This window comes from Ostrinia furnacalis, unplaced genomic scaffold (assembly GCF_004193835.3).
Source record: "Ostrinia furnacalis isolate ACB-3 unplaced genomic scaffold, ASM419383v2 OfSCF0986, whole genome shotgun sequence".
Classification (NCBI taxonomy): Eukaryota; Metazoa; Arthropoda; class Insecta; order Lepidoptera; family Crambidae; genus Ostrinia; species Ostrinia furnacalis.
In genome coordinates, this window is record NW_021131225.1 from 374,279 (window position 1) to 401,746 (window position 27,468).

The 27,468-nt window shown below is 35.2% G+C and overlaps 1 protein-coding gene across 2 annotated transcripts; it reads left to right on the forward strand.

Annotated features, from left to right (window-relative positions):
- Positions 1-2,340: 2,340 nt before the first annotated feature.
- LOC114350809 (allantoicase-like) lies at positions 2,341-7,944 on the forward strand. 2 transcript variants are annotated; one of them, XM_028301746.1, is made up of 8 exons: positions 2,342-2,475; positions 3,375-3,573; positions 4,043-4,123; positions 4,703-4,863; positions 5,392-5,548; positions 6,137-6,283; positions 6,554-6,735; positions 7,043-7,944. In XM_028301746.1, the coding sequence occupies exons 1-8, from the start codon at positions 2,419-2,421 to the stop codon at positions 7,169-7,171; spliced, it is 1,113 nt and encodes a 370-aa protein (XP_028157547.1). In that variant the 5' UTR covers positions 2,342-2,418; the 3' UTR covers positions 7,172-7,944. The 2 variants fall into 2 exon arrangements, with proteins under 2 accessions (XP_028157548.1, XP_028157547.1); XM_028301747.1 differs by lacking the exon at positions 4,043-4,123 and having other exon boundaries at positions 2,341-2,475.
- Positions 7,945-27,468: the final 19,524 nt, after the last annotated feature.

Here is a 27,468-nt window from a genome sequence, read left to right on the forward strand (position 1 = left end):
AGCGGCCATCAGCTCTACGAGCTATGTGCCCTGCCCACTGCCACTTAAGTTAGGCTTGAAGGAGGCCTTAATCCAGCAGTCGTCATTGGTTAAAAAAAAATATGTATGTGTAAATTACATAATCTTCAAATCAAATGCCTGAATGTGTATGCCACATCCTTCAGCTGTATCTTATCTCAGATTTAATGAGAAATCTATTAACAACAGCCCGTTATCCAAACCTGATGAATCAAATTAATCAACATACCAGTCCAAACCTATGTCCACTTAATCTCAATGATAGTGATGTACTAACCTAATCGAGAGGCGATATTTGAAATCTATACTCTTATGAACTAAAGAGTTTGTTTGCTTGAGCCCGCTAATCTCGGGAACTACTGGTCCGATTTGAAAAAATATTTTTGTGTTAGATAGCCCATTCACCGAGGAAAGCTTGTTGTTGCTAAAATGTTTTTTTTCGCGCGTACGAAGTCACGAGCACAGCTAGTTCTATTGCATAATTGACTTGAATAATAGAGCACGTGTAAGCAAAAATAATTACCAGAAATAATAGAAATTGATTGAACGAGAAATGTTTTTGAATTCTAGAAGTTTTTTTGTTTTATAATAATGCATTTAAATTAACTCATTAGCTCTAATTTGTTTTTAGCTACAGGTACAATGGGTACTAATTAGCACAATTACTGCAGACATAAGTACTATTATTAAGTAGGTACTTAGGTACAGTCAGCATCAAATAGTAAATGACACCCAAAGTGGCCAAAAAGTTGAAAACACAACCTTATTCCAATTGTAACAAAGACTTATTGGGAATTTTTTGGCGCCGACTGTATCTACTAGTACCTTAGTGTTATTTTAGCTACGGTTTTTATTCCAAGCGATTCCAAAGTCGATCACCACACCAGTCAACTTTTTAGTCGCAACAACCAAGCGCTATATCGATTTGTTTGACGAATACCGATTCCACCGCATCTTCACTAGTCCGTAGATGTGTCCATACACATTTAATCTTACGTACTAACGTGTGGTGATTACCAATTAGCCGTCTCACACAATCTGATAGGCATAGATTGACAGTTACATCTGCATACAAACGACACCCGAGTGTTTGATGACAATAGGCTCTATTCGTATCTCGTATATGAATATTTTGGAACAGATTCTCGGCGATTATGAATCGATTATGTATGTTACAAATTTTCAGACAGAAAGTAACTTGCGCGCGTATTCACAAACATTACTATGAGGTCTCACAGTGCGCGTGGACGCACATGGTGACACACGAACCAACCACATATCTCTATTCAACGCTGTGCGTACGTTTTGCAGCTACACTTAAGCAAGCATCGTTTGTGAATACGGACGTTAATTTTGTTGTGATGTTCTTAAATTAGTTTAAATGGTAAAATTCATTCAATTACAGACACAAAACTATTCTTAAATCGAAATCCTGATAGAATTTATGTAAACATGTAAAGGGAAAAGGTATTTTAGTAATATTTTATTCGCTATTGCCAATATCAACGTATTTACCATATCCAACAACGGAGCCATCTATTTTATTTTGATTTACGAGTAGGTATTATAAATAGTTTCGCTATGTTCTCAAAAGTTACGTCCAAATAGGTAGGTACCTAGATTTATGCAACTTAAACGATTCGAAATCTTACAAATAAATAAAGACCCAGGAACATTATAATAACCAAACTCATCATCAACATCCCTTTACAGTCCAATGCTGGACTATGAGCCTCCTCCACTATAGCTTGGCAGGCGGGTTGGAGATCGCAGTTTCAAAGGTTGATGTTTTTCAGAGAGCGCTGCTGTATAACCTAAGTATTTCAAAATTGTAGCATAAAAAGATTAAAATTCAAGTTGTATGCAAAAAAGTGCATTTAATAATACCACGTACATTGATGTGGTATTATTAAATGCCATATTGCTGACATGGAAGATTTTTGCGACAGAGAACAAACAATAACAATATATGAATGTAAATATTATAGTATCTAAATAGTGTTACAGGTTATTTTTACAAGCGAATTATGAAAAAGATCAGCAAAAAAAGTCTAGTTCGTAAAAAACAGGATATAGGTAAATATTCTTTGCACATTCAAGTAAACAATTTGTCAAAATCGTAACTCATTCCACAAAAAGCGTATCAAGTCAATTGTGACAATAATACCAGCAAAAAGAACGATATTCCAGAACAGTGACTGTATCAGTGAAATAATTGTATTGGAGATATTTATAGGTGCCACACAAAAAGCGATAAGCTAAGTACCTATTATTAATGTTTTTATCCGGCAACTTAGTATATAAACGAAGACGGGGTGATTTTCTAATCAGTCTGCGCTTACGCATCTGCAGTGACAGTTGATAAATAGTGATTGTAATTACTAATTAATATTCAACAAAATGATCGAGAAAAAGGCGCCCGCGTTTACTGACCTAAGTGAATTCTGCAGCACCAGTGTAAGTTTATGATTTTTTTTAATAAAAAATATTTATAATAATGAAAATAAACAGCAAAACAAAACAGGTTTTGTTATTTGATAACAACAAAGCTTTTAAAGTCAATTTCGCGCGCATCGACTCTTCCGTTATTGATTTTTTTTCGTATTTGTATAGTTTATTTTTTATGAACTTTTTATTAAATTAAATATTTTTTAAGCTCTAGTATTTTTACAAACATCAAAGTAAAGGTTTCTAGCATTTGAAAAATGATTATTGATTAATACCATTGATTTAATACCATGCTTATTGCATATTGCTAAACATTTCAGTTCGCGTGAATCTTCCATGTAAAACATGCTATTTACTATTGTCTCAGCAAACGTTTTCATGCATTTGACATGACAATAAAATTGAATAGTGTAGATTTGGCAGCAACTATTTTGAAACTTTCATTTATCCACACTTTACAGACTTTTACCCCGGACTCATATTGTATTTATGTTATTTTTCCGTGTGAGACATTTATATAACAACACTTTATCTTTATGTAACGTGTCAGTCTAGACACAATAATAATAACTTTGGTTTCAAATAAGATATAACAAACTCTCACACAATCATAAAGTGTGTAAGTGCCAGTAAATATTTTATACTTTCACACCGTAAGCTTTTGTGAACAAGCAAACCTAGCGAAAGTTCGTAGATTGAAACCCAACTTGATACAGTTTAAATGCGGCATATCACTTTTTTTAAATAGTTTTGTTAACCCCTCATTGTAAGCTATGCATATTAAAATATTGAGTTGCGAGTGAATTCACCACAATAGTCCATAGGGCTTGAATTCGCGTCAATTCGGCCAGTTCATTGACATCGTTAGGCTTTTGTCACCTTAACTTTAACAATAATTTTAATTACAGGCTGGCGGAAAGGTAGTGTTCTCTACCGACGACTTCTTCGCGCCATGCGAGAACATGCTCCTGGATACCGAGCCCATATTTATCCCGGAGAAGTACACCGAATTCGGGAAGTGGATGGATGGCTGGGAGACCAGGAGGAAGAGGGTTACGGGACACGATTGGTGCATCTTGAAACTGGCCACTAAATGCGTTATTCGAGGTATGTATCGTATTATGAAATTTTGTCATTTTGTACCTTGATCACAGTTTTAAGGTGTCAGTAATATGGTCAGACTCTACGAAATGCTTTGGGAGGATAAGACTTAATACATTTGACTAAGTAGCCCTTTTTTGTTGTGATAACATTATTTATCAACCAGTCTTATCAAGCATGCAATTAGATGCTCAAGAAACTAAAAAAGTGTTGCTTATTTCATTTAGAAAGGAAGAAAAATATTTATTTGGTACTAAATGATACAACGTTAGAATGTAAAGTAAAATAAAGATGTCATAGTCAAAAACTGTTTGCCTCAATCACTACAATCTCCAGCTGTAGCTAGTAAAAATAAGATTTTCCAACAATTACTCGACACATAAACACTTGAGAGCAGCCGTAATAAAGCTAACAAGAGCTAACGATCGTTTGAACTCAGCTTTTATTCGTAATCTGACGACATCCTCCCTTCTAGGGTTACTCGTCGACACGGCCTTCTTTACCGGGAACTACGCTCCGAAGTACTCCATCCAGGCCGCGTGCTTGACACCTGAAGGTAATTAATTAAGCTTCATTGAGTTAATTAAGATAAACGTTGGATACAGAAGGTACATTCAGACTTTACGTTTTTGTTGCAAAGTATCACTTAGTTCAATTAAGTGAGATGCCACTGTGTTTTGTTTTATTTGACAGTATCTACTTTGTTAAAATGCCTGTAGAAATTTGTGTTTTTTGTACCTATTTTGTACCTATCTGGTGGCAAGAGATAATTTTATTATGGGCTTGTCTAAGGGCTGAATTGTGTTGCTAGCTTGCATTCTGGTTGGCAATATATAAGTAGTTGCAATACCTTAAAATACAACAACTAGGCGCTATACATACAAGTGGCATAAGAGACGCTAGCAACGTTCTATTTGGCAAGGTTTCCGGGAAAGCGCGCGTGGGTTGATACCATTCTTGTGACAAAAGAAACAAAATTAAATATTTATTTTGGACCAACGTAAATTGTAAAATGACGTAACCAAATTACAGTGCCAAAATATGTAATTTTGTGTTCAAAACTTTTCCCTTTTCCTCAAACTTTACCCGTTCCGATCAGTATCAGAAAGTCTAATAAATATCAATTTCCCAACAGAGGAGGCTTTGGCTCCTGAACGCGATACAAAGATGGGTTCTGCCTGCACCGACTGCGAGTACGAACAGATTGAAAGGCTTAGCTCTGACAAATGGGAGACGATAGTCCCCGTTACAGCACTACGGCCTGGATATGAGGAAACGAGGCTCAACTACCAAAAGGTAATTCGGAATTCGATTCGGAAAAATGATACGAATAAACTGAAAATCTGTTTTGGATATATTTTTTTAAGTTTGTTGATTTTCAAACATTTTAAGTACCAACACAGATTACCGCCCGTATTCACCAACGATACTTTCTTAGGTGAAGCAGCAAATCGAACGCGCAGCGTTGAATAGAGTTCTGTGGTTGGTTCGTGTGTCACCCTGTGCGTCCACTGACCTCATAGTAATGTTTGTGAATACGGGCGTAAATTTATGTTGCAAAGCATTTACAATATACCCCTGCACTTATTATTTTGAAATCCCATCGTTCGCTAGACTCTAGCTTACGCTGCTTGATAATAAGTTTAACTCCTTTATTGTGTATTTATTCTGCTTTTATTATCAGCTTCTTCTGTCTTATGTAATAAAAAACCCATTAGAATCCCAAATAAATTCAGCACTTACTTAATGCTACTTGTCTATATTATCAAGAAATCATAACGTCTCAAAGTAAACACAAGACTCATCCCTTCTTTTCCATCATAGGTGGTAAGCGACGAAGCCTGGACACACATCAGAGTGAACATGTTCCCTGACGGTGGAATCGCCAGGCTCAGGGTCTATGGAGAAGCTCGCCCAGAACCGCCTTCAAGCGATGAAATAGTGGATCTAGTCTCGCTGCTCAGTGGTGGTACTTGCCAAGGTAAGCAAATATCTTATTGTAATCTACAGTCTACACTTTGTATTACTGGTAAGGTTTATAAGTTTGTTTGTAGAAAGTAACATTAGTCAGACTATGATGCGCGCCGTGATGAAATTTTGTCGATGATTTTATATGACATACGTATCTTATCGCGTACTACGCTTATCGCGTGCGACGCTTATCGCATACGACGCTTATCGCATACGAAGCCTATCGTATACGACGCTTATCGCATACGAAGCCTATCGTATACGACGCTTATCGCATACGACGCTTATCGCATACGACGATCATCGCATAAAATCGATAAAACGCAACTTTTGACAATGTCTGCCTCATTTTACAAAATTAGAGAGAAATTAAGAAATTATTGAGGAATCCTGAGAAAAGGTGCTACATTTTGTTGTAGAGTAACACTTTTGATTCCAGTTAAACTTTATTGTACAAAATTAAAAGTTTGAAGTCTGACGTTTTAACTATGAAATCTACCACTGCTTTAGGATTAGGTAGACCTATATTACCCGACTGCGCCAGAAGGAGGTTTATGTTTTAAAATTGATTTGTACATGAAAATATTATTTGTTTTAGGATACTCAAATGCTCACTTCGGACACCCTCGTAACATGATCAAGCCATGCAAGAGCAAGTGTATGGCTGATGGCTGGGAGACGGCTCGGAGACTGGACAGGCCAGAAATCATTGAGGCTAATGATGATGGCACTTTGAAGCTACCTGGTAAGACTTAAAGATCATTTTGGCTTGGAGCTTTATTGATAAAAAAAATATGTCTATGCTCTGTCTCTAACCAATTAAACGTTCACTTTTCACGCAATTATAGCTATAGCTGTCCTTTTATAAAAAAAAAATTATTATTTCTATAGACATTATTACTTTATCAATAAAGCAAGTCTTAAAATATCCTCTTAATGACTATTCGCCAGAATGAAGTCACAAAATTTAATTTCGAAACTGGAGACAGTTTATTGAAGGCTAATGTATTTCCAGGACAAGAATGGGCAATTTTGAAGCTTGGCTTTCCTGGAACCATCCAGAAAATATGCGTCGATACGGCACACTTCAAAGGGAATTACCCGGACTCTGTAAAGATAGAGGGCGCTTATTTGGGTTGCGCTGATTGGTCGCCGGACTCTACGTACACTTGGTCTACCGTTTTGAAGGCTAGCAAGGTAAGCTTTTTTCTTCAGATACTGAGTATATACAGAATTATAGTGCTAACATTGGTATTTTGAGATTAACATTGTACCACATTTGTCAAATATGTAGATAGTTAGGGTTAAATTTTGCTATAATTTGCTATAATAAACCTACAGTTAAATCTCTACTTTTCCTTATGGAGACAAAAGAGGATCTTATTAAGTTTTTTCTGTTTTTTTTTTAATATTATTAGCAATACACTAGGAAAATAAAAGTTATTGAACTTTCGAAAGTCAGTTTATACAACAATAACTTACAATGTTTTCCGTTTGTCCGCAGCTCTCAGCCCATAACGAGCATTGGTTCGACTGCCATTCGGAACCCATCACGCACATCAGAGTTTCCATGGCCCCTGATGGTGGAATCAGCCGCATCAGGACATTCGGTTTCATTGTACGTAGTGATTAATAACAAAGAACTGTAAGAGCCTTGTACAATGTTAGAGCCAAAGCACACGATGCGTTGCGGCGGCGGTGCGACGCTGGAGCGGTGTCGCTGCGTCGTCTTACATAGAAATATCTGTGGCACACGAGCGGCGAAATCTTTGCGGTACGGCGCCGCAACGAATCGTGTGCTTTGGCTCTTAGAGCCTTATAGAGCCAGTATCGTGAGCTTGAATCTCGAAGTAAGTTTATTTCATAAAATTGTAGGTATAGTTATGTTTATATGTTGGATTCGACACTACTTATCAATATTTTTAAGAGAATCTGTGACTTCACAGTCATATTCGCTGACTCTATTGAGTATCTTTAACATGGTTCCTTATGGAAAATTAAGTAAGAGTTATCTAAGAAATTGAATAGTGGTGTCAATGAATCAACTATTACAGCTAGAACTAGAAGTGACAATATTTATGCATTGTATTTAATCTCTTTTAATTTAAGTCAAGTAAGTTTAGGTTATCGTAAGCCGCTGGCGGCTCCAACCTATTTTTTTTTCACCTGCATTAATGAAATATTTATTAAAATGTTTGATTAAGACACTTTCAACTATTCAAAGTTCCTTTGAGCTTTCCAGCTTGAATTCATAGTTAAACGCCTTTTTATTATTGAGTGTGTAATAGAACTAATATGATTATTAATTTCTGTACCTGATAGGTTACTTTTTAACATAGTGTTAGAGTTAAGATTTAACTGTGTGAAGTTAAAGTATTATTACGAATAAAGTACATTTATCAATTATTTCAATCTCTTTGATTTTCACCTTTATTACGTTTTGATGTTCATTATCTTTTCAAAGCTGAAATCTGAATAGGTACAACAAAATATCAACACGAATAATATTTGTGTAACGAAATCTTAATGCAAAGTTTTATTTATTTAATATTAGTCTGATATTATAATTGTTCGAAATCCTACCTGCACTCAACAGGTATTTGATAGCAGTAACTGGATTTTTCGTAACATTGATACTGAGCTGTATCAAGTGATATTAATCCTTCAGGCTCCGCGAATCTAGACACAATAGATAATCAATCGTTACGCGGCAGCCGGCAACCGCTTGGGAGCTGAGAGGTTATGTAGTAAGCCTATATTTTTTTGCAAAATGAAGTAATGTCAAGGATACTGAGACAGTTATTATACCTATTTAATTAATGTTTTTATAATGCATCAACAAAACTAATTATTGTGTTCCGACAATTAGAAGTAAGATAGCCAGTTCCTCCGTGGTTGAGGATTCCGGGTGAAGCTCGCTTCCACCTTCGGCCTGATCATCACTTTTCATCAGGTGAGGTGCAGGTCAAGAGCTTCCTCGTTGTGGATAGTAAAAATAAAAATAAAACTGTCAGTAACTTTTGTCGAACTACAGAGACTTCTTGAAATAAAAATAGAAAACAAAACTGATAGCGTCTGGGTCCTGCCACATGCTGTTAAAAGTTTTGTTCATTTTTATAGAGCCCGGTCCACGACAATCTCCTGCACAATATCCGGGCTGATCACATATCGGCTGACAACTTGTCACCGCAGAATGGAGGGTAAATTGAAATTTTCATCCAACTTTCCATTGGCTCGCTTGACACGTCTGAGATATTGAGCTTGGTGATTCGACGCGCGTATTCTACTAGAAAGGGAAAAAAACTTAGTTGTTTTTTATTAAAATTATTATGTGTCAGACTTTATAATGCAGTCATTGCAAACCCGTCGACACGCTGACATGAGTCTTCGACTTTTAACATGTTGTCATACGTCATAGAAAGTTCAAGTCGTCGATATGGTTCTTCTAAAATAAAGCCGCTGACACCAAGCTGCCGGACCTATAGGTTATCCTGTTACCTTTTCAAACTATAAAAGCGAAGTGACTTGACTTTATATTGTAAAATCACATGTACATAAATTAGGTGGTAAAAATGTTGCGTTCCACAACTTCCACCACATGATCATACGAGTACAATTAATATTGAATATGAAGTATTAAAATTGCTCTTTGTATCTTTAGTTATCTTTAAGCCGATACAAAAAATAATGTGCAACCATTCGAGAAATTTCCAATCATGCATAATGACAAAGACTACTTCATTTCCAATTAGTTAATTAAAGACTACAAGACTGTCACACTGGCCATTTAATAATTAATTATCTGTGTATTATTATTTGCATTGTATTATTTATTTCCATAACTTAATTGATGTATTCTACGTAGAAAGTTACTGAGATACATACTTATATAACTTAATGACGTCTTGATAAGTATTGGTTAATTAAGTGTCGTTACAGGATGCCAATTAGTGTTAATTAGTAATATTATAGTCTCTATTATTATTATGAGCCTAAATAAAAGAGAAACAAAGATAAATACTTAATTCTGACAAACTCAGAAAAATATTGTATGAGCATGAAAAATCTGACTTCGAATATTTGAGGTACACTTTGAAGGTCTATAGCAATTCAGTGGGCGGAACACATAGCTCGTAGAGACGATGGCCGTTGGGGCAGAAAAGTTCTCGAGTGGCGACCACGGGCTGGAAGACGTAGCGTGGGCAGGCCTCCTACTAGGTGGACCGACGATCTGGTAAAGGTCGCGGGAAGAGCCTAGATGCGGGCAGCGCAGGATTGTGCATTGTGGAAAACCTTGATGGAGGCCTTTGTCCAGCAGTGGACGTCATTTGGCTGAAACGAACGAACGAGGGTCTATATCATTTTGGAATATAAATTCATACACTAGTCCAAAATTTTGCAGTTCAGTATAAATAGTAAATGCTACCACAGACTCGTAGAAAGAAGCGCATTCAACAACAGCACGCCAGTCGATATATTCGCGCAAAGCAAATGCTCTGGAGCGCATTATACCATCACAGCTCAAACAGATGTGCCACAGTATAAGTGAGCATACTAAGATGAGTCCACCAAAAATTAGCTGTGTCGATGTTTTTAAAAATAGACATTAAATATTATTTTTTTATAACTTGAACTAGATTTTTTTTTGAAGATATTAAAAATTTACTTTGCGAGGCTCACTCCTAACGCAATTTCTTAGAAAGTTAAATTTTCTTTCACATTTTTCACTGCGCAATCCAGCTTCAAACAAAACAAAGCGTTATAATAGGAATATTGTTTGTTATACCCATACTTTTTTTCTGCAAAGTCAAATCCTCTATTTAAAGGGATATGATAATATTGATAATGATAGGTACTTGACAAGTGACCTATCAAAATGACAATACCCGGACTACTATAAAGGATCTACTTACTAAAGACAGCACTGAATTCGATTCTACTATGCCACGATACCATCACAGCTCAAACGGAGCTGCGGTCTTTGAAAAAAAAATGTAAATGAGAATTCGCTAGTTTCACACCGAGCTCGTCTTTTCTCGTTAGGGAGAATAGCATTTTATTTTGAATATAATAAAGCTCATATTTTAACGGGGTCAGCGGAATGTGCGAAAATGTAATTTCGCCCGCTGAGTAGTGAGACAGACGGTTTCAAGTAATAATGATATGCTCACTGAACAAGAATTATTTTGCTGTATTTGTACCGTCGACAGCTTCTGCGTAAATTGTAACGAAAAATTTACGGCTAGCTATTCAATAGAAAAATTAACGTAAAGACGTGCACTGCTGTAAAGCTTTTCAACTGTCATTAAATGCCTATAATTTTGTTACAAATATTAAAAGTATCTCATCTTACATCAATGTGAATATTTATCAAAACTTTTTTTGTATACTGTATAACAGATTCTGTTTGTATACTGTTGAATATTACAAAAAGATAAAATACGAGTGTGATGAAGGTATGGTATTTTTATTTTCCCTGGGCAAAAAACAGGTAACAAAAAATAAAACTCTAGAAACATTTTGGGAAATGGTAATCAAAATCAGGCTATTCGTACTAAGTAATCAAAATCAAAAATCAAAATCAAAATCAAAAATATTTATTCAGTTTAGACCACAAGTGGCACTTATGAACGTCAATAGAAAATAATAAAAAAAGAAAAAGGTAGCCCTTATGGGGCACTTTACATGTCTCCTTATCTTTTGGGCCCTACCAGCGCTTCGAGACAAACATATGGNAATTGGGAAAACATTATGCCAGATAACCTATTACTCGTTATGCAAGACCGCACGTGTCAACTAGCCCACGATAGTCTGAACTCGGACTTTGCTTATCATACATAAGACCGTCCACCCAGTAAAATCTGGATTTCATCAGTGCAATGTAGAGACGCTATCTGACAGTTAGTGATTCATTGCGGGTGATTGTAACTGCGTCTCAAATGTTGCGTTTCAAGATAACTCTAAAAGTTTCCATTAGTTATTTTTTGTTTGGATTTTACTCGTAGGTGATCTTGAACTTGATTGTTATGTTAATAACATGCTATGACAATAACAATGAGTTTAGTAAATTAACGGATTATTTGTTTTTAGTTTTCATCATTTATGTACAGGCAATAATTATAAGTATTTCTATTATTATTGATTGGCTATCTACGTGATTTTTATTCCTGTGAAAGTGTGAAGGTTATAAAACTGATTTGTATTAAGAAAATAAACAAAAGATTGTTGCAAAATACAATATCACATTTTCATGACCCCGGATCAAGATACAAATAATAATATATAGTACCAACAATACTTTTTTTTTATCTTTTACTATTATGAAGAGTGCAATTCTTATCTTTTACTATAATGATAGATAGTGCATACAGGGTCCTATTTATAAATAATAATGATTGTCTAGATTTTATCTGCACTGTTATTGTTTCAATAAAAGTACTATTTGTTTATTTATTTTATACAATCAATAAGCCGACGACAACTATACGTAGCCGAGAACAATTAACTAAAAGTTAAATATAATTATCCACGTATTTATTTTAGGTGACTAAACAGAGTATAGGTTCAAGTGTTTGCAAATCGAACGTACGACGTTGAATAGAGGTCTGTGATTGGTTCGTGTGTCACCCTGTGCGTCCACGCGCACTTGAGAACTCATAGTTTTAATGTTTGTGAAAACGGGTGTAATTCTATTATGTGTTCATAAACACGGAATTCGTGTACAAATACAATTAATTTATACGAATAGCACCAACTGCGGTCTCCCTCATCAACTCAAGTGTCAATAGTTTGGCTTTGAGTTCGGTATTACAGTTTGAATTAATGCTCTCTGAATGAAAATGCATAAATTATGCGATATTGAAACAAGGCAAGTCTTTGGGTTCTTTGTGAATGCAGAAAAAAGTTAGTTGAAGTAACAGCATAATTATGTTATGTAATTATTAACTACTTTAATAATATTTATGAAATGCTGTAAAAAGCTATACGTTTACATGTTTACCGTATTACTAATATTGAAAATGCGATTTTTTACTGTGATTTTTAGTAGCCAGAATCTTTCAGTAAATTACTTTAAAGTCACAATTTTGCCGTATTTATTTCTAACAAAAATCAAGTGGCAGTGGGCGGGACACATAGCTCGTAGAGCTGATGGCCGCTGGGGCAGAAAATTTCTCGACGTAGTGTGGGCAGGCCTCCCACTAGATGGACAGACGGTTTGGTGAAGGTTACGGGAGGTGCCTGGATGCAGGCGGTGTAGGACCGGTCTTTGCGGAAAACTTTGGGGGAGGCCTTTGTCCAGCAGTGGACGTCTTTCGGCTGAAACGAACGATGTTAATTGAAGACTCGGGGCTTATTTTGTGAGTTATTTTTACCTTCTTATATATTTACATCGCGTAGCAACCAAGCAACTCAGATGTAACGACGATAAGATCAGACGAAATGATGATGTGTTTCGATGGAAAATATTGACACTAGTAAAAGGTTTATTGAAAAGCCAAAGCATTAGAGACGGAAATTTCCAGAATATTTCAAAGCTTGGAGGTTGAGTAGGGTATGACAAGGAAGCGAGGCCCAATTTTGGGTCTCGAAACTGCATGTAAAGATAAACTCTTATGTAGTTGTCATAGGTTATATTTTGCAACAAAATATGAGCTGCTGTTGTATGCCAAAAATAATTGTTAAGGATTAGTCACATTGGATGTCAAGTCAAAGTGAATGCAGCCCGCAAAGTGCATGGTAAGTGTGGCAAATCCTTTAATGTGAGCTTTGATTTTGCTTGTAAGTTATACCACAGAATAATAATAAGTACTACGTACAGAAGTTTTACTTCGCGAAGGTATTTAAAAAAATGTATTCTCAATGTCATTAACAATATGGTGTAATTTAGCCTGTCTCAAGAGTCAAGCACCATTTTGTTGACAAACGTCAGTGATCGGCACTGCGCCGAAGCTATAGGACTGACTTCGGTAAAATGATGTGACGTGAGGTACCAAACTGCGGAAAATGGCGGAGGAAATACATGATTTAGCATGAATAATATTAACTACTTATTTACCTCTCAGTGTCTTGAGGCAACTTAAAAAAGTACATTCTGTGTTTTTATTATTATTTAGGCAGTTAAATACTGCACAGTATTTAGTACACCATTTTCTTTATTTTCTTCCATCATACACAAGAATACGCGTGCGTGAGTCAATGTTCGCTCGTATGTGAGGCCTTGTCGAATAGTATCCTGTAGGTGGGCCATCGTGCGTGTTTTGTTTTCGATGTAAACTCGCGGCGATGAACAGGCCTGGTTATACGCATACGATTAATGTATGTAGTAGGATAGCTAAAAAAATGTTGAGTCGTTTTAAGGACCAGTAGACTCCAATAAATAGTATCAAATGTTACTTAGGTAGGTATTCGAAAGGGAGGTACGAAGTGATTTTTTTCTATACTACCTTATGCCTTACAATCCATGCTAAGTACTTTTTGTTTGTTACTATTGTAGCGGTGACCCTACATAATATGATTTTGCGCAGTCCTTAGCATTACTAACAATTCCTAGCTCTTTAGCTCGATATCATTGCTGGATCATACCGACACTCGTGAACGCCAATATTTTGATAACATCTTAGTATAGTCAACAGCTTATCAGACTATACATTTTTATTAAAAAATCACCCCTATTCCAAGTACATAAGTGCTACAGTATCTACCTTGATGTGCTACAAAGTAGATTGTATCTAAAACCGCATTCCCCGCTGCATCAACGTAGAAGCATTCTCGAGCGAATTAATACCTGTAAAACATTTTCGTAAATGGATCCATTGCAAAATCTCGGTCCAATATCACCGTTAGAATTACACCCACTGTCCTCGTAAAGATAAATTATCGGGTCCGCTCACACCGAAGCGAATTCTACGATGGTGTTGCTGATTTTCTTGATAAATTTATTAAAGCTTAAAAAACGACTTTCAGAGGTATTTGCTGTAAAAGTTAATGTTATTTCTTGCATAGCTAAAGGGTTTGAATTTAAAAACAACTGTCACAAAACACAGAAAAAAAAACTCTCGGACACTCTTAAAATACATAGTTTTAATGCAAGAAACACGGAAATGAAAGTAATATCACAAACAGTGTTTATCAAATAAAAATAGGTGTATGATGAGAAATGTAGGGAGTGCACATTAAAAAGTACATTTTAGGGTTCACATCAGATATCATGATTCAATTGTAAAGCAGCAATGACGTAGTTGGCAGTCAGGGATAAAACCGTTGGAAGGAGGTACATGCCAACTGGTAGAGTCGGAAGTAACTCTACACTAAGAGGCTCCACTGAAATCAGTCGATGGAACCCATGTAGGCTCCTCCATTTTGCATTTTCTGTATCTGAAAGTTGTAAAAGACTTGAGCACGGGAAATATTAATATTCCTGTAATACCTATTATACGTAGTATGGGCCACAGTTCCAGCTATCCATTTCCAGTCATGTCGTCTCGTTCTATCGCAAAGAATCACCATAAACGGAAATGGGTAGCTGGAGCTGTGGCCCACTGTACTTTACTTAAGATTTCATTTAAGGAGGCGTTTTGAAACTACAATGATTATCTGCACAGGACGTCCACTGCTGAATATAGGCCTCCCCCAATGATTTTCAGATTCGCCAGACTTGAAACTGAACATAAGCCAATGATTTCAAGATTGATCGGTTGGTAGAGACCATCAAATCTCATAATTATGTCCTTGGGAAACCAATTCCACAGTTATAAATACATTTAAGGCTAAATATTTTTGATACAATAATATAAATTAGGTAACTAACCTATGGAATATTTGCAACACATTTGCGCCAAGAATCTTTTCAATTCTAAAACTTCGTTTCGTATGCTTTGACCTCTCATAGAAACGATAAGAAATCCAGATCCATACAATGGAAGATGAAACCAAAAGGTCAGCCCCATTGATGCCGATCGATTATTCTGTAATTTAATTATTACCATCATTTCAGCCACATGACGTCCACTGCTGGACATAGGCCTCCCCCAATGATTTCCACATCGCCCGGTTGGTAGCGGCCTGCATGCAGCACCTTCCTGCTATCTTTATGAGGTCGTCGGTCCACCTCGTGGGTGGACGTCCCACGCTGCGTTATTCCGGTACGTGGTCTCAATTGTAATTTAGCAATATTTTAAAATACCCAAAGCAAGCAAAAAAAAAAGAATGGAGGAGGCTTCAAATAGATATTGGAAGAGGCGAGTAAGAGAGAAATATGCATAATATATTAGAGAGGGCCGTCCACCTACAATGGAGACTAAACGACCTGGTGACGATACTAAAGAAGACCACGAAAATTACATTATAATATTATAACACTTACGTTTATAAATAAGAAATTTATAATCTGGTACACTATGAAGACTAAATGTGAAGCCGCTAATGCTAAAGAGAAAAGTATCTGAAAGGAAATTATCAAATGCAAAAACGAATATTAAACAAAATAAATAGGTAAGTGGATAGCCATTAGAATATTACTTGGTGACCGAAGCATTTCTTCAGAAGTTGGCAAGATTCGGCGCATTGCCTGAAAACTGTGACAAAGCGACTGAAATTGTTTTCGAGTGACCCAACTGTCTCCAACTCTTTCATTGTAACATTGATGGTTACTATCATATTCTTTATTAACCCAAGCATTGAATGGTACATCAGAACCCCCATCATAATCCTCGCTTCGCAAAAAAATTCTATTACGATATTTAGAACAATTGACATTATAGGTGGATCTCCATTGTAATAGATGTACAATAGTGTTGTCATCTCTATAAAAACGATAACTTTGATAACAGCTAAACTTGTCACGATATATAAATATTTGCTTTTTATTTTTGATAGGAATGTTTTGTACCGAGGATACCATTTTAATATGTTGTGCGAATAAGTTAATGTCGATTGCAGCTTTTTAAAGTCATATCCGTGTCTAGGAGCGTAATACAAGCTGATGAGGTTACCAAAAAATATGTAAAATAAAATAATCACAAACAAAACATAATCTTTTTTATCATCTGGCTCAAAAACTTTCAGGCCAATGTAAACTAAAACTGTAATATCAACAACGCATTCGAACATTAAGAAGAAAGTAACGATAACGCGCTTTTTAAATTCCATGTGACAGTAGTCACGGTGGATGTTTAAAAACTTTTCTATGGTACACAAAAATTTTAGCCCTTGGAAATTTTCCATGGCGTTTTAAATTTCACTTTTATGCACGTGGACTGCTCGTTAAAGGCAAATAGTCATATAGCCTTGCCAGTATTCATAAAGTAATTATATTGACTATTACTTCTTTTTTGATTACTACAGAACTTCAATCAAATAAATTATTAAAGGCCAATCCAATATATTTCATAATGAAATATTAATAATGACATTTTGTTCTATAAGGAGCTTTGTAAAGTTCTAGAAATGAGCTTATTAAGTAATCCATACACACACAGCGGGCGATGAATGTAAAGTAAAACAGCAAAATGTTAAATTTTTTATCAATTTAAGTTTATATTTTATGAACAGCTTAGCAGCGTACTATTTTCTTTCACAACTAATGTTACTAACTCCTTCTCAGTCTCAGCAGTACGGCTCTGGAACGGCCTTCCGGCGAGTTTGCGAAAAGCAACCTCCAAATTCACATTTAAAAAGGCTCTGCGCAACTATTTCAAAGACTAAAACTTTTTTTTTTTTTTTTTTCTTATCTCTGACATGTGTTATGTGTACGCCAATATTAATATTATGTTTATGTATCTTTGTGTATGTCTATTATATTAATATGTATTCGTATGTTATTTATTTTATCTAATGCTATGTAAGTAGGTATATTAATTAAACGTCATATTTATTACACCGCCTTAATCTCTCTACTCGACCTGTGGTTGACTGGCAGATAATGCCACCTGGCATTAAGTCCGCCACTGTACATAATATGTATGTGCAAAGTGTAAATAAATAATGTTAAATGAAATTTTATCTTATTATTTACTTAATTAAGATTCTACATAGCAAGCCCACCGACAGCTGGCGGCTTGTTGTCGGCGGCTTTATTTCTAAAGAATCATGTCGACGACTTGTACAATACCCTTGCCACCGTCAATACCGGATCGCTGGTTCCGATTTTTGCCATGTTGGAAACCATATAGTTGAACGATGGTAGCGCCCCCTGTCATTGAGTTTGGTGGGACAGTTCAGCTTGGGTCATCTATACTTTCTTTCAATTTCCTTGAAATAAATAAAGTGAATAGTTTTATTTCATGAGACGATTTATTTCAAATTTAGGTGTTTCGCATAAACATTTGTGTATTTTGTTATGTTTTCTAAGACTTAGCCAGGCTAGATGCTATGATTCATTTGCAATGTAACAATTATGTAGTTCACAGTCAGGGACAAGACCGTGGGAAGGAGATACATCCCGACTGGTAGAGTCGGGAGTAACTCTATATTGAGTGGCTCCACGGAAACCAACTTATGAAAGTCATGCACTCCCCTTAACTTTGCCGTTGCTGAATCTGTAACATTGTCATGAAGAAATTAATATTGGTGTAAGTTTCTTATTATTATTAGTCTACTGCTGGACATAGCCTACTGCCAATATGCGCCATTTCAAAATTGGTTGTTACGAGTATGATAAACTTTAATAATGACCTGTTTTTCCAATATGGATGATGACTGGGTGAATTAATCGAAATTCTATTTAGTCCGTCAGACAGATAATAAAAAAAATCGGAGACATTTTTGTCTTAATCGAATAATTTACATTATTACAATGAGTTGGAATGTCGCGTGACGTCACTTTTGAGTAGAAAATCTACTCAAGCGTGACGTGACGAGCCATTTCAACTCGATGTAACACTGTTATTATTTAATTATGAAAGAAAATAAAAAATATGAGTTTAATTTTCTAATTATCTGACGGACAAATAATTTAAATTTTGTCATCTACCCTATTGACTCTGATGGGACGCCTGATAAAGTACCAATTTCTGCAGTGGCTCAGAGTATATAAGGCTATCTAAAAGGCTAAAGCTAAAGTTTTACTCCATTTTTAAGCAAATTATGTGATAGCAGCAATTCACTTTTTGTTTTTATCTTCGCATCCATTTATATGTCGCAGGTTAACACAATATTTTTTATAAGTAGAATATCAATAATACACATTATTGCGATTATGGTAACACTGTACCCACCTGTGCAATTTCTGCAGTATATTTGCGCCAAAAATCTTTTCAGATCTGTACCTCTAGTAGGAAAAACTTTCGAGTTCGTTTCGTTGCGTATTCAAAGTGTCATCGAAAAATTTTGTATGAAAAATTAAACAGCGCCCCCTATATTATAGCCGCCCTAGGGGGCGCTGTTTAATTTTTCATACAAAATTTTTCGATGACACTTTGAATACGCAACGAAACGAACTCGAAAGTTTTTCGTACTAGAGGTACTGAGGTGGAATTGTGAAAAGCAATCGTATTCATTTGACAGTTCATAACGTACGATTATTCTGTCAAACGCTTTGTTTAACTGACTTACTGACTGAAAGTATTGAATTTTATACATAAATACGCCTATCAAGATTCGTGCTTCACACCACATCTCTATGTTAAAATATACAATGAATTCGAGTATACTTGGATTATATTTGTAATGTAAATACACAAAAATTGCCATCTCTACGAATATGAGAGTTTTAATAACTGCAAAACTGATAACGGCTAGAAAATATTTAAATTTTGATTTCAATAAATCACTCTAAGGAGGATGAAACTTTATTGTATAGTGTGGAAATGATAGAGTAGATAAAATAGTTCCTTAAAATCGTTTCCTAGTCTTGGAGCATAATAACAAATTATGAAAATATTTAAAAATACCATGAAATATTCCAACGACTAAATATAATGTTACAGAACTTGCGTAGCGTGGGCAGGCCTCGCACTAGGTGGACCGACGATCTGGTGAAGGTCGCGGGAAGTACCTGGATGCAAGCGGCGCAGGACCGGTCTTTGTGGAAATCCTTGGGGGAGGCCTTTGTCCAGCAGTGGACGTCTTTCGGCTGAAACGAACGAACGAACGAGAACTTGCGGTTACTATATTTATCCAATAGTGAATAAAAATAAATAACGTGGTAAAAGTTTCGATTGTTATCAATAATGTTACGAGTACACGCTTTTTAAAAGGCGCATGCAAATAATCACGATGTATGTTTAATTTTTTTTTAAAACACAAAAATTTTAGTCCAGGGATGTTTTCCATGGTTTGCCTCTTCAAATTTCACGTTTCCACGCGTACCAATAATATAATTTAGAAGTGACTTCTTTTCTTCTGTCATTTCACGTAATTTCAAATTAATTGTTAATGATTTTCATCTATTCATTAATTTGATGACCACCAATTTATTAATATTTGTGTGCCTACAACGTCTTCAGGGTTTCGTACCTACTGAATGTGTCAGTAATGTCTTTGAAAACTATTACAATGATATTAAAAGTAAGAAATTCGAAACCAATTGAATTAAAAACATTATTGTGTAGGTTTTTCTTTTTAATAACGTCAAGGCCGTGTCCATTACTGGCATAGTGATTAAGTTTTCCAGTTACTAGGTATACCTACTAAGTGAAGCAAGAAACTTACTTTAATATAATCCAATAGACAATTAGACAACATGGGGGAGGAATGATATGTAAACAGTTAAACACTTTTTACTTTATAATAATTTATTATTTAATGAATATAATTTTTACAAATTGCTTACAGATTAGATGTCATGATTCATTTGCAATGTAACAATGATATAGTTGATAGTCAGGGACAAAACCGTGGGAAGGAGGTACAACCCGACTGGCAGAGTCGGGAGTAACTCTATATTGAGTGGCTCCACGGAAACCAACTTATGGAAGTCATGCACGCTCCTCAACTTTGCCGTTGCTGAATCTGAAAAATTTAATAAAAATAATTTCATCATATTTTATACTAGCTGACCCGGCGAACTTTGTTCCGCCTTAATGGCAATCAATAACGGGATAAAAAGTATCCTATGTCCTTCTCCTGGCTCTAAACTACCTCCCTGACAATTTTCAGCTGAATCGGTTAAGCCGTTCTTGAGTTATAATTGGAGTAACTAACACGACTTTCTTTTATATAATAGAAGATGTTTTAATTTGTGCGTTTTAAGTAGTCCATTGACATAGTCCCTGGCCATTTTAAGCTTGGACTCCCACTAGGTGGACCGACGATCTGGTAAAGGTCGCGGGAAGAACTTGGATGCGGGTAGTGCAGGACCGGTCGTTGTGGAAATCCTAGGGTGAGGCCTTTGTCCAGCAGTGACGTCATCATCATCATCATCAACAGCCCTTTACAGTCCACTGCTGGACTATGAGCCTCCTCCACTATGGTGGAGGGATTTGCCATAATCTCCACGCTTGGCAGGCGGGTTGGAGATCGCAGTTTAAAAGATTGATATTTTTCAGAGAGCGCTGCTGCCCATTCTCTGTTTGTTGTGTAGTCCCTAAGTCACCTCTTACGACACCCGCGGGAAGAGTAGGGGTTGGTGACAAATGTATTCTACTCTGCCGTCACCACACGGCATTGAGCAGTGACGTCATTTGGCTGAAACGATGACGACGACTGAGCGACTGATAGTAACATTGTACCCACCTGTGCAACTTCTGCTATATATTACCGCCAAAAATCTTTTCAGACCTAATACTTCATTCCTTACTCCTTGCCCGGACATGGCAATAATCACAAATATTGAACCATACATAAGAAGGTGAAACCAAATGGTAAACATCAGCAGCACAGATGAATCTCTCTGCAAATATTTCATTCATGAAATAAATTACTATACTTAAAGACTTCTGCGGGAAAGTGAAAATATACATTTTCTAATATTTTATTTATGTTTAGCCGACTATTAATGTGTAATAATGGTGGATTATTAACCATTTAGTGTTTGTGAACGTGCATGAGTGTAGTCAAGTGAAACAAAATACTGGAACATTTCTTTTCAATTTTATTTCAAGAAGCGGACTTCCTGACACTTATATTAGGTTTCAGAAAAGGGCCACGTCTTTACTGAAACTACAGAGAACAGGGGATTATAATGTTGTTATCTTATCTATCATTATCATTGATTACCTACTTAATCAAATTAAATCTAATTTTTACGTGAATTATCATAAATACTTGAAACTAGCGATATTATAATGTGCAAACCGCCAGACGCCATATCAATTGAACAAAAAAAGTAAATTAATTGAATGATCTTACCACAGTTAAAACATAGTAAAAAATACTATACATTAAGATGACAAAGTGTGCAGCTGCCATAAATAAGGATAGTATTATCTGAAAGAAAAATATTAATCACTAAACTCCACGTTTTGGACATTAAATTCAAAATACAGGCTTATTAAAGTTATTACTTGATTTCCAAGGCATTGTTTAAGTAGTTGACAAGATTTTTTTAACTTTAAATAAATTGTTACAAAACAATTTAAATCGCATTCCAGCGAACCTTTGGAATATGCCTCTTTAGTTAACGCGTTAGTGCTTTGAAGTATATTTTTTATAATTGAAAGTATCGAATTATACGTTAATACCCCTATCATTATGCGTGCTTCACACAACATGTCCATTAGAAAATTTACAATAATATGAAACACACTGAAATATTGGACATAATTATTGTAGTAAAAAACTGCAAGCAATACTGTCTGCACATACATGAGAGTTTTAATAATTGCAAAGCCAATAACGACAACAAAGCTTTTTATATTTGTCTGCAGTAAATATTGCATGTAGGGAGGATGACACTTTATTGTATAGTGTATAGACGATAGAGTGGATAATAGTTCCCTAAACTCGTTTCCTAGTCTAGGAGCATAGTGACAGATTATTAAAATATTTAAAAATACTAAGAAATAGCTCAACAGTAACATAAAGTATCCTTTCACAGATATGTCTTCGACACTAATAAACCAATAGTAAATCATAATTGGTATAATAGTAAAGATTTCGATTGTTATCAAGAAAGTTACAAGCACACGCTTTTTAAACGGCAAATGTAAATAGTCGCGATGTATATTTAATGCTTTTTCTGCAGCACACAAAAATTTTAGACCAGGGAAGTTTTCCATGGCTAGCCTTTCCAAATTTCACGTTTTCACACGAAGTTTCAATTTAGAAATGACTTCTTTCCTTTACACTACCATGAACATTAAATATAATTGATTAGTACTTGGTAATTATATTCTTTGGAAACATTACTCAAAATTAATAGCTTATATCGAGTTCATTAATTTGATCATTATCAATTTGTAATATTTCTGTACTAACAACGTTTTCAGGGTTCCATACTCAATGTGTGTGTTTATTTTTATTAATTTATTATTAGGCAAACACAACAAGTAACAATCACAAATAATATATAAAGAAAGTAACTTAACTTAGATCTAGATCAAATAACGTGTACACACAGCATGGTTAAAATATTGCGTAAACAGTATTATAATTGTCTTAATTAACAGTATTAAATATAGTAAGTTAGTTTCAAAACAAATAAGTAGGTAACAATACTAGTTATGTCAAAGTAATGCCCGAAGAGGAAGCGCAGTTGAGGATCTTTTTGACGTTGCGACGGAATCGGACCTGCTTATGCTCGAAAATATCGAGATCTAATGATATCGATGTTTTGCTATCGTTCTGTAGCAGTTCATTGTAAAGCCGACACATTCGTACTACTGGGTTGAAAAAGGACGTGTTAATATTGAACACTTGCAATACAAATGTCTTTTTGCGGTTTCGAGAAAGAATTCTAGCGTTAAAGTTCAGCAAGGAAAGCAGTCAAAGGCAGAGTGCAAAATCTTATGTAGGTTAAGAAGATCCTGTTGCTTTCTACGCACTATCAATGGTGTCAACTTGAAGTGGCGAAGCCTGTCCTGACAGGACACCAGTTTTCGGTGGAGTCCGGCTCTGAAGGATAAGATCCTGAGGATTTTTTTTATACCCTTTCAATTCTCTCAGAGTGAACTGTGTAGCTGGGTGCCCAGATTACAGAACAGTATTCTAAGCAGCTTCTGACAAGGCTATATACAGGGTGGAATTTTTTAATGCAACTTGGAGGGAAAGTACTCTTAATACTATAGATAGAAAATTTTACTCAAAGAAAACATTCCTTTATTTTTGAAAAGAAAGAGAACTGCATTCACAGATTTTTGAAAAATTTTCTAAAATTCACCACCATACAATACAATTTACTGTAAATAAAAATAAAACCGACTCCAAAAAACCTACACTAAAAAGTGGAAAAATAAGTACTAATTACCTACTTATCCTAATAAAGGACGAATCATTAATATTTATGTAGGTATACCATGATTGATACTTCTGGAGTCGGTGCCAAGATTATGAAACATGTAAAGTTTGCCTGCACCGACTCTACTTATAACTCAAGAACGGCTGAACCGATTTAGCTGAAAATTGTCAGGGAGGTAGTTTAGAGCCAGGAGAAGGTCATAGGATACTTTTTATCCCGTTCGAAAAAAAAAGTCTGCTTATTTATTGCCATTAAGGCGGAACAAAGTTCGCCGGGTCAGCTAGTATAAAATATGATGAAATTATTTTTATTAAATTTTTCAGATTCAGCAACGGCAAAGTTGAGGAGCGTGCATGACTTCCATAAGTTGGTTTCCGTGGAGCCACTCAATATAGAGTTACTCCCGACTCTGCCAGTCGGGTTGTACCTCCTTCCCACGGTTTTGTCCCTGACTATCAACTATATCATTGTTACATTGCAAATGAATCATGACATCTAATCTGTAAGCAATTTGTAAAAATTATATTCATTAAATAATACATTATTATAAAGTAAAAAGTGTTTAACTGTTTACTTATCATTCCTCCCCCATGTTGTCTAATTGTCTATTGGATTATATTAAAGTAAGTTTCTTGCTTCACTTAGTAGGTATACCTAGTAACTGGAAAACTTAATCACTATGCCAGTAATGGACACGGCCTTGACGTTATTAAAAAGAAAAACCTACACAATAATGTTTTTAATTCAATTGGTTTCGAATTTCTTACTTTTAATATCATTGTAATAGTTTTCAAAGACATTACTGACACATTCAGTAGGTACGAAACCCTGAAGACGTTGTAGGCACACAAATATTAATAAATTGGTGGTCATCAAATTAATGAATAGATGAAAATCATTAACAATTAATTTGAAATTACGTGATATGACAGAAGAAAAGAAGTCACTTCTAAATTATTATTGGTACGCGTGGAAACTTATTTTTTTTATAAAATTTTACTTATTTCTTGCTTTTTAGTTAACTAATTATTACCATATCAGTGGTAATAGATGTTACCACTGAAGGTAGGCAGTACATTGAGACCATATTATTCATGTCTAGTGTAAAATAATATTCCCTACAAAATACAGGTTACCATAATAGGAAACCTAAAAAGATCTTAAACGGTCAGCCCACCTTAAAAACATGAAAGAATACAACTGTTGGTCTATATTTTGTACTTATAATATTTAAAGAATTATCCTACAACTCTTAAGCATTAAGGAGTTGTACCTACCATGACCAGTTTTTCTTCAAATTCGCATGAGACCACCCTTTTGATAATACCTATTCAACAATAAAATATTCGTTCAAATTGGTTCATAATCGGCGGACATATTGCGTATAAAAAAGTTCATCCCCAATTTTCCACCCTTGGGGGTGAAATATTTTCTTCAAGTTCGCCTGAAACCACCCTTTTGATAATATCTATTCAACAAAAAAATAATCGTTCAAATTGGTTTTTAATCGGCGGAGATATTGCGTATAAAAAAGTTCATCCCCAATTTTCCACCCTTGGGGGTTGTTTTTTTTATTATTAAATTTAAATGGGACCACCCTTGAGGTATTTACCTATACGCCGAAAAAAGATTTGTTCAAATCTGTTCATAATTGGCGGAGTTATCGCGTAACAAACATAGAAAAAAAACCGGCCAAGTGCGAGTCGGGCTCGCGCACAAAGGGTTCCGTAGCAGCAAATATAATAAACTTATTATGTCAATTTAATCAACCTATCTCAAAAACTATAAGAGATACTTTGATCAAACCAAAAATCGTTGAAAGAGTTAATTAGCATGCATCACCTCTATTTTTTTTAGAATTTTATACCCCGTAGTTATAAAAATAGAGGGGGGGGGACATACTTTTTACGACTTTGAGAGCTGATATCTCAAAAACCGTTCACTTTAAGAAAAATGTTTTTTAGAAAACTTTATATCATTTTAAAAGACCTTTCCATTGATACCCCACACGGGTATGTACATCGAAAAAAAANTCCTTGCTCGATGGCACAAAATGGTGTTGAAATGACGCTATTTGACCGCAATGATCAGAATTAACAAAATTTATTATTGATTTCTCTAGCACTAAGCAGTTACAGAATATATTGTCTAAGCAAGTAGCTGATGTTGGAGTCACCCTAGTTGGTTCAGAGAAAAGATTTAACAAGTTAAAAGATTTGAATAAATTTAAAAACCGTATTGAAAGAGAGGAATCTTCTATTATATTGATATTAAAGTCTCCACATACAACTACTTTCTTTGAACTATTACACACTCTTCTAAGTACCTCTTCCATTGTGGTTTCAAATAATTCATAGTTACTAGATGGGGGTCTATATACACATACAATAACATAGTCGTCCAGTTCTGCACATGACAGCTCAATACGAGTAATAATTTAGTCATGTTCAAACTACGAAACTGCAGGTTAATCAGCAAGATCTTAATTGTCATTATCAAATTAGCTGTTAATGTACTAATTTCAGTTGAAAAAGCTCAAGTCATTAGAGACAATGAGGACACGAGTCCCGATCACTACATACATTCATGCACCTTAACCCATATCTTCCTAGTGATCGATTAGTTGATCGGTTCACTTTTTATTTTTTTCTGAGTAAAACGGAACGTATTGATTTTTATTTTTTATATGATAGTAAACTTGATGCCAATAGCTGTCAAAATATATTTTTGACGTTTAACAATTGGCGCCAATTTCAGTGTAGTTCGAGTGTAATTGCGGCAATTTTTAACCAAAAAAATGTCTCGTCGTAAAATGTAAGTATTTTTATCACATTATTTTATTATTCATGTATTGTTATTATTTCATACTTATTATAGTGTGTGTATCAATGTTATAATATGTCACAATGAATGTAAATTGAANTAAAAAAAACATACGGGTCGAATTGAGAACCTCCTCCATTTTTGAAGTCGGTTGAAAATGATTTAAGATTTCATTGTTTTCCTTTCATTTGATTTATCAAGTTTGTTAGAGAGATTTCATCCTTATACTTAACCCTAACGGTCGATGCAATAAAAATACAGGGTGTAATTTTTAACAGATTTTAGTTGGTTCGATTCCCGGGTGTGGCAAGCAAATTTTTAGAAATTTTTGAATGCAGTTCTATTTCTTTTCCTAAATTAAGGAATGTTTCCTTTGAGTAAAATTTTCTATCTACAGTGTTAAGAGTACTTTCCCTCCAGGTGGCATTACAAAATTCCACCCTTTATAGTAGGTACTAGCTTTCCGCCCGCGGCTGCGCCCGCGTGGATTTTTGTCTGTCACAGAAAAACTTTATCGCGCGCGTCCCTGTTTCAAAAACCGGGATAAAAACTATCCTATGTTCTTTCCCGGGACTCAAACTATCTCTATGCCAAATTTCATCAAAATCGGTTGCGAGGTTTAAGCGGGAAAGCGTAACAGACAGACAGACAGACAGACAGACAGACAGACAGACAGAGTTACTTTCGCATTTATATATAAAATAATAATATATAATATATAATAAATATATATATATATATAAATATATAAATATATATATATATAGTTGGGA

Excerpts from the sequence above, each read along its gene's own strand:
- LOC114350809 (XM_028301746.1), top strand. The coding sequence starts at position 2,419 with ATGATCGAGAAAAAGGCGCCCGCGTTTACTGACCTAAGTGAATTCTGC. Across the intron at positions 4,124-4,702 it reads CGCGTGCTTGACACCTGAAG|AGGAGGCTTTGGCTCCTGAA; the intron begins GTAATTAATTAA and ends ATTTCCCAACAG. Across the intron at positions 4,864-5,391 it reads CGAGGCTCAACTACCAAAAG|GTGGTAAGCGACGAAGCCTG; the intron begins GTAATTCGGAAT and ends TTTCCATCATAG.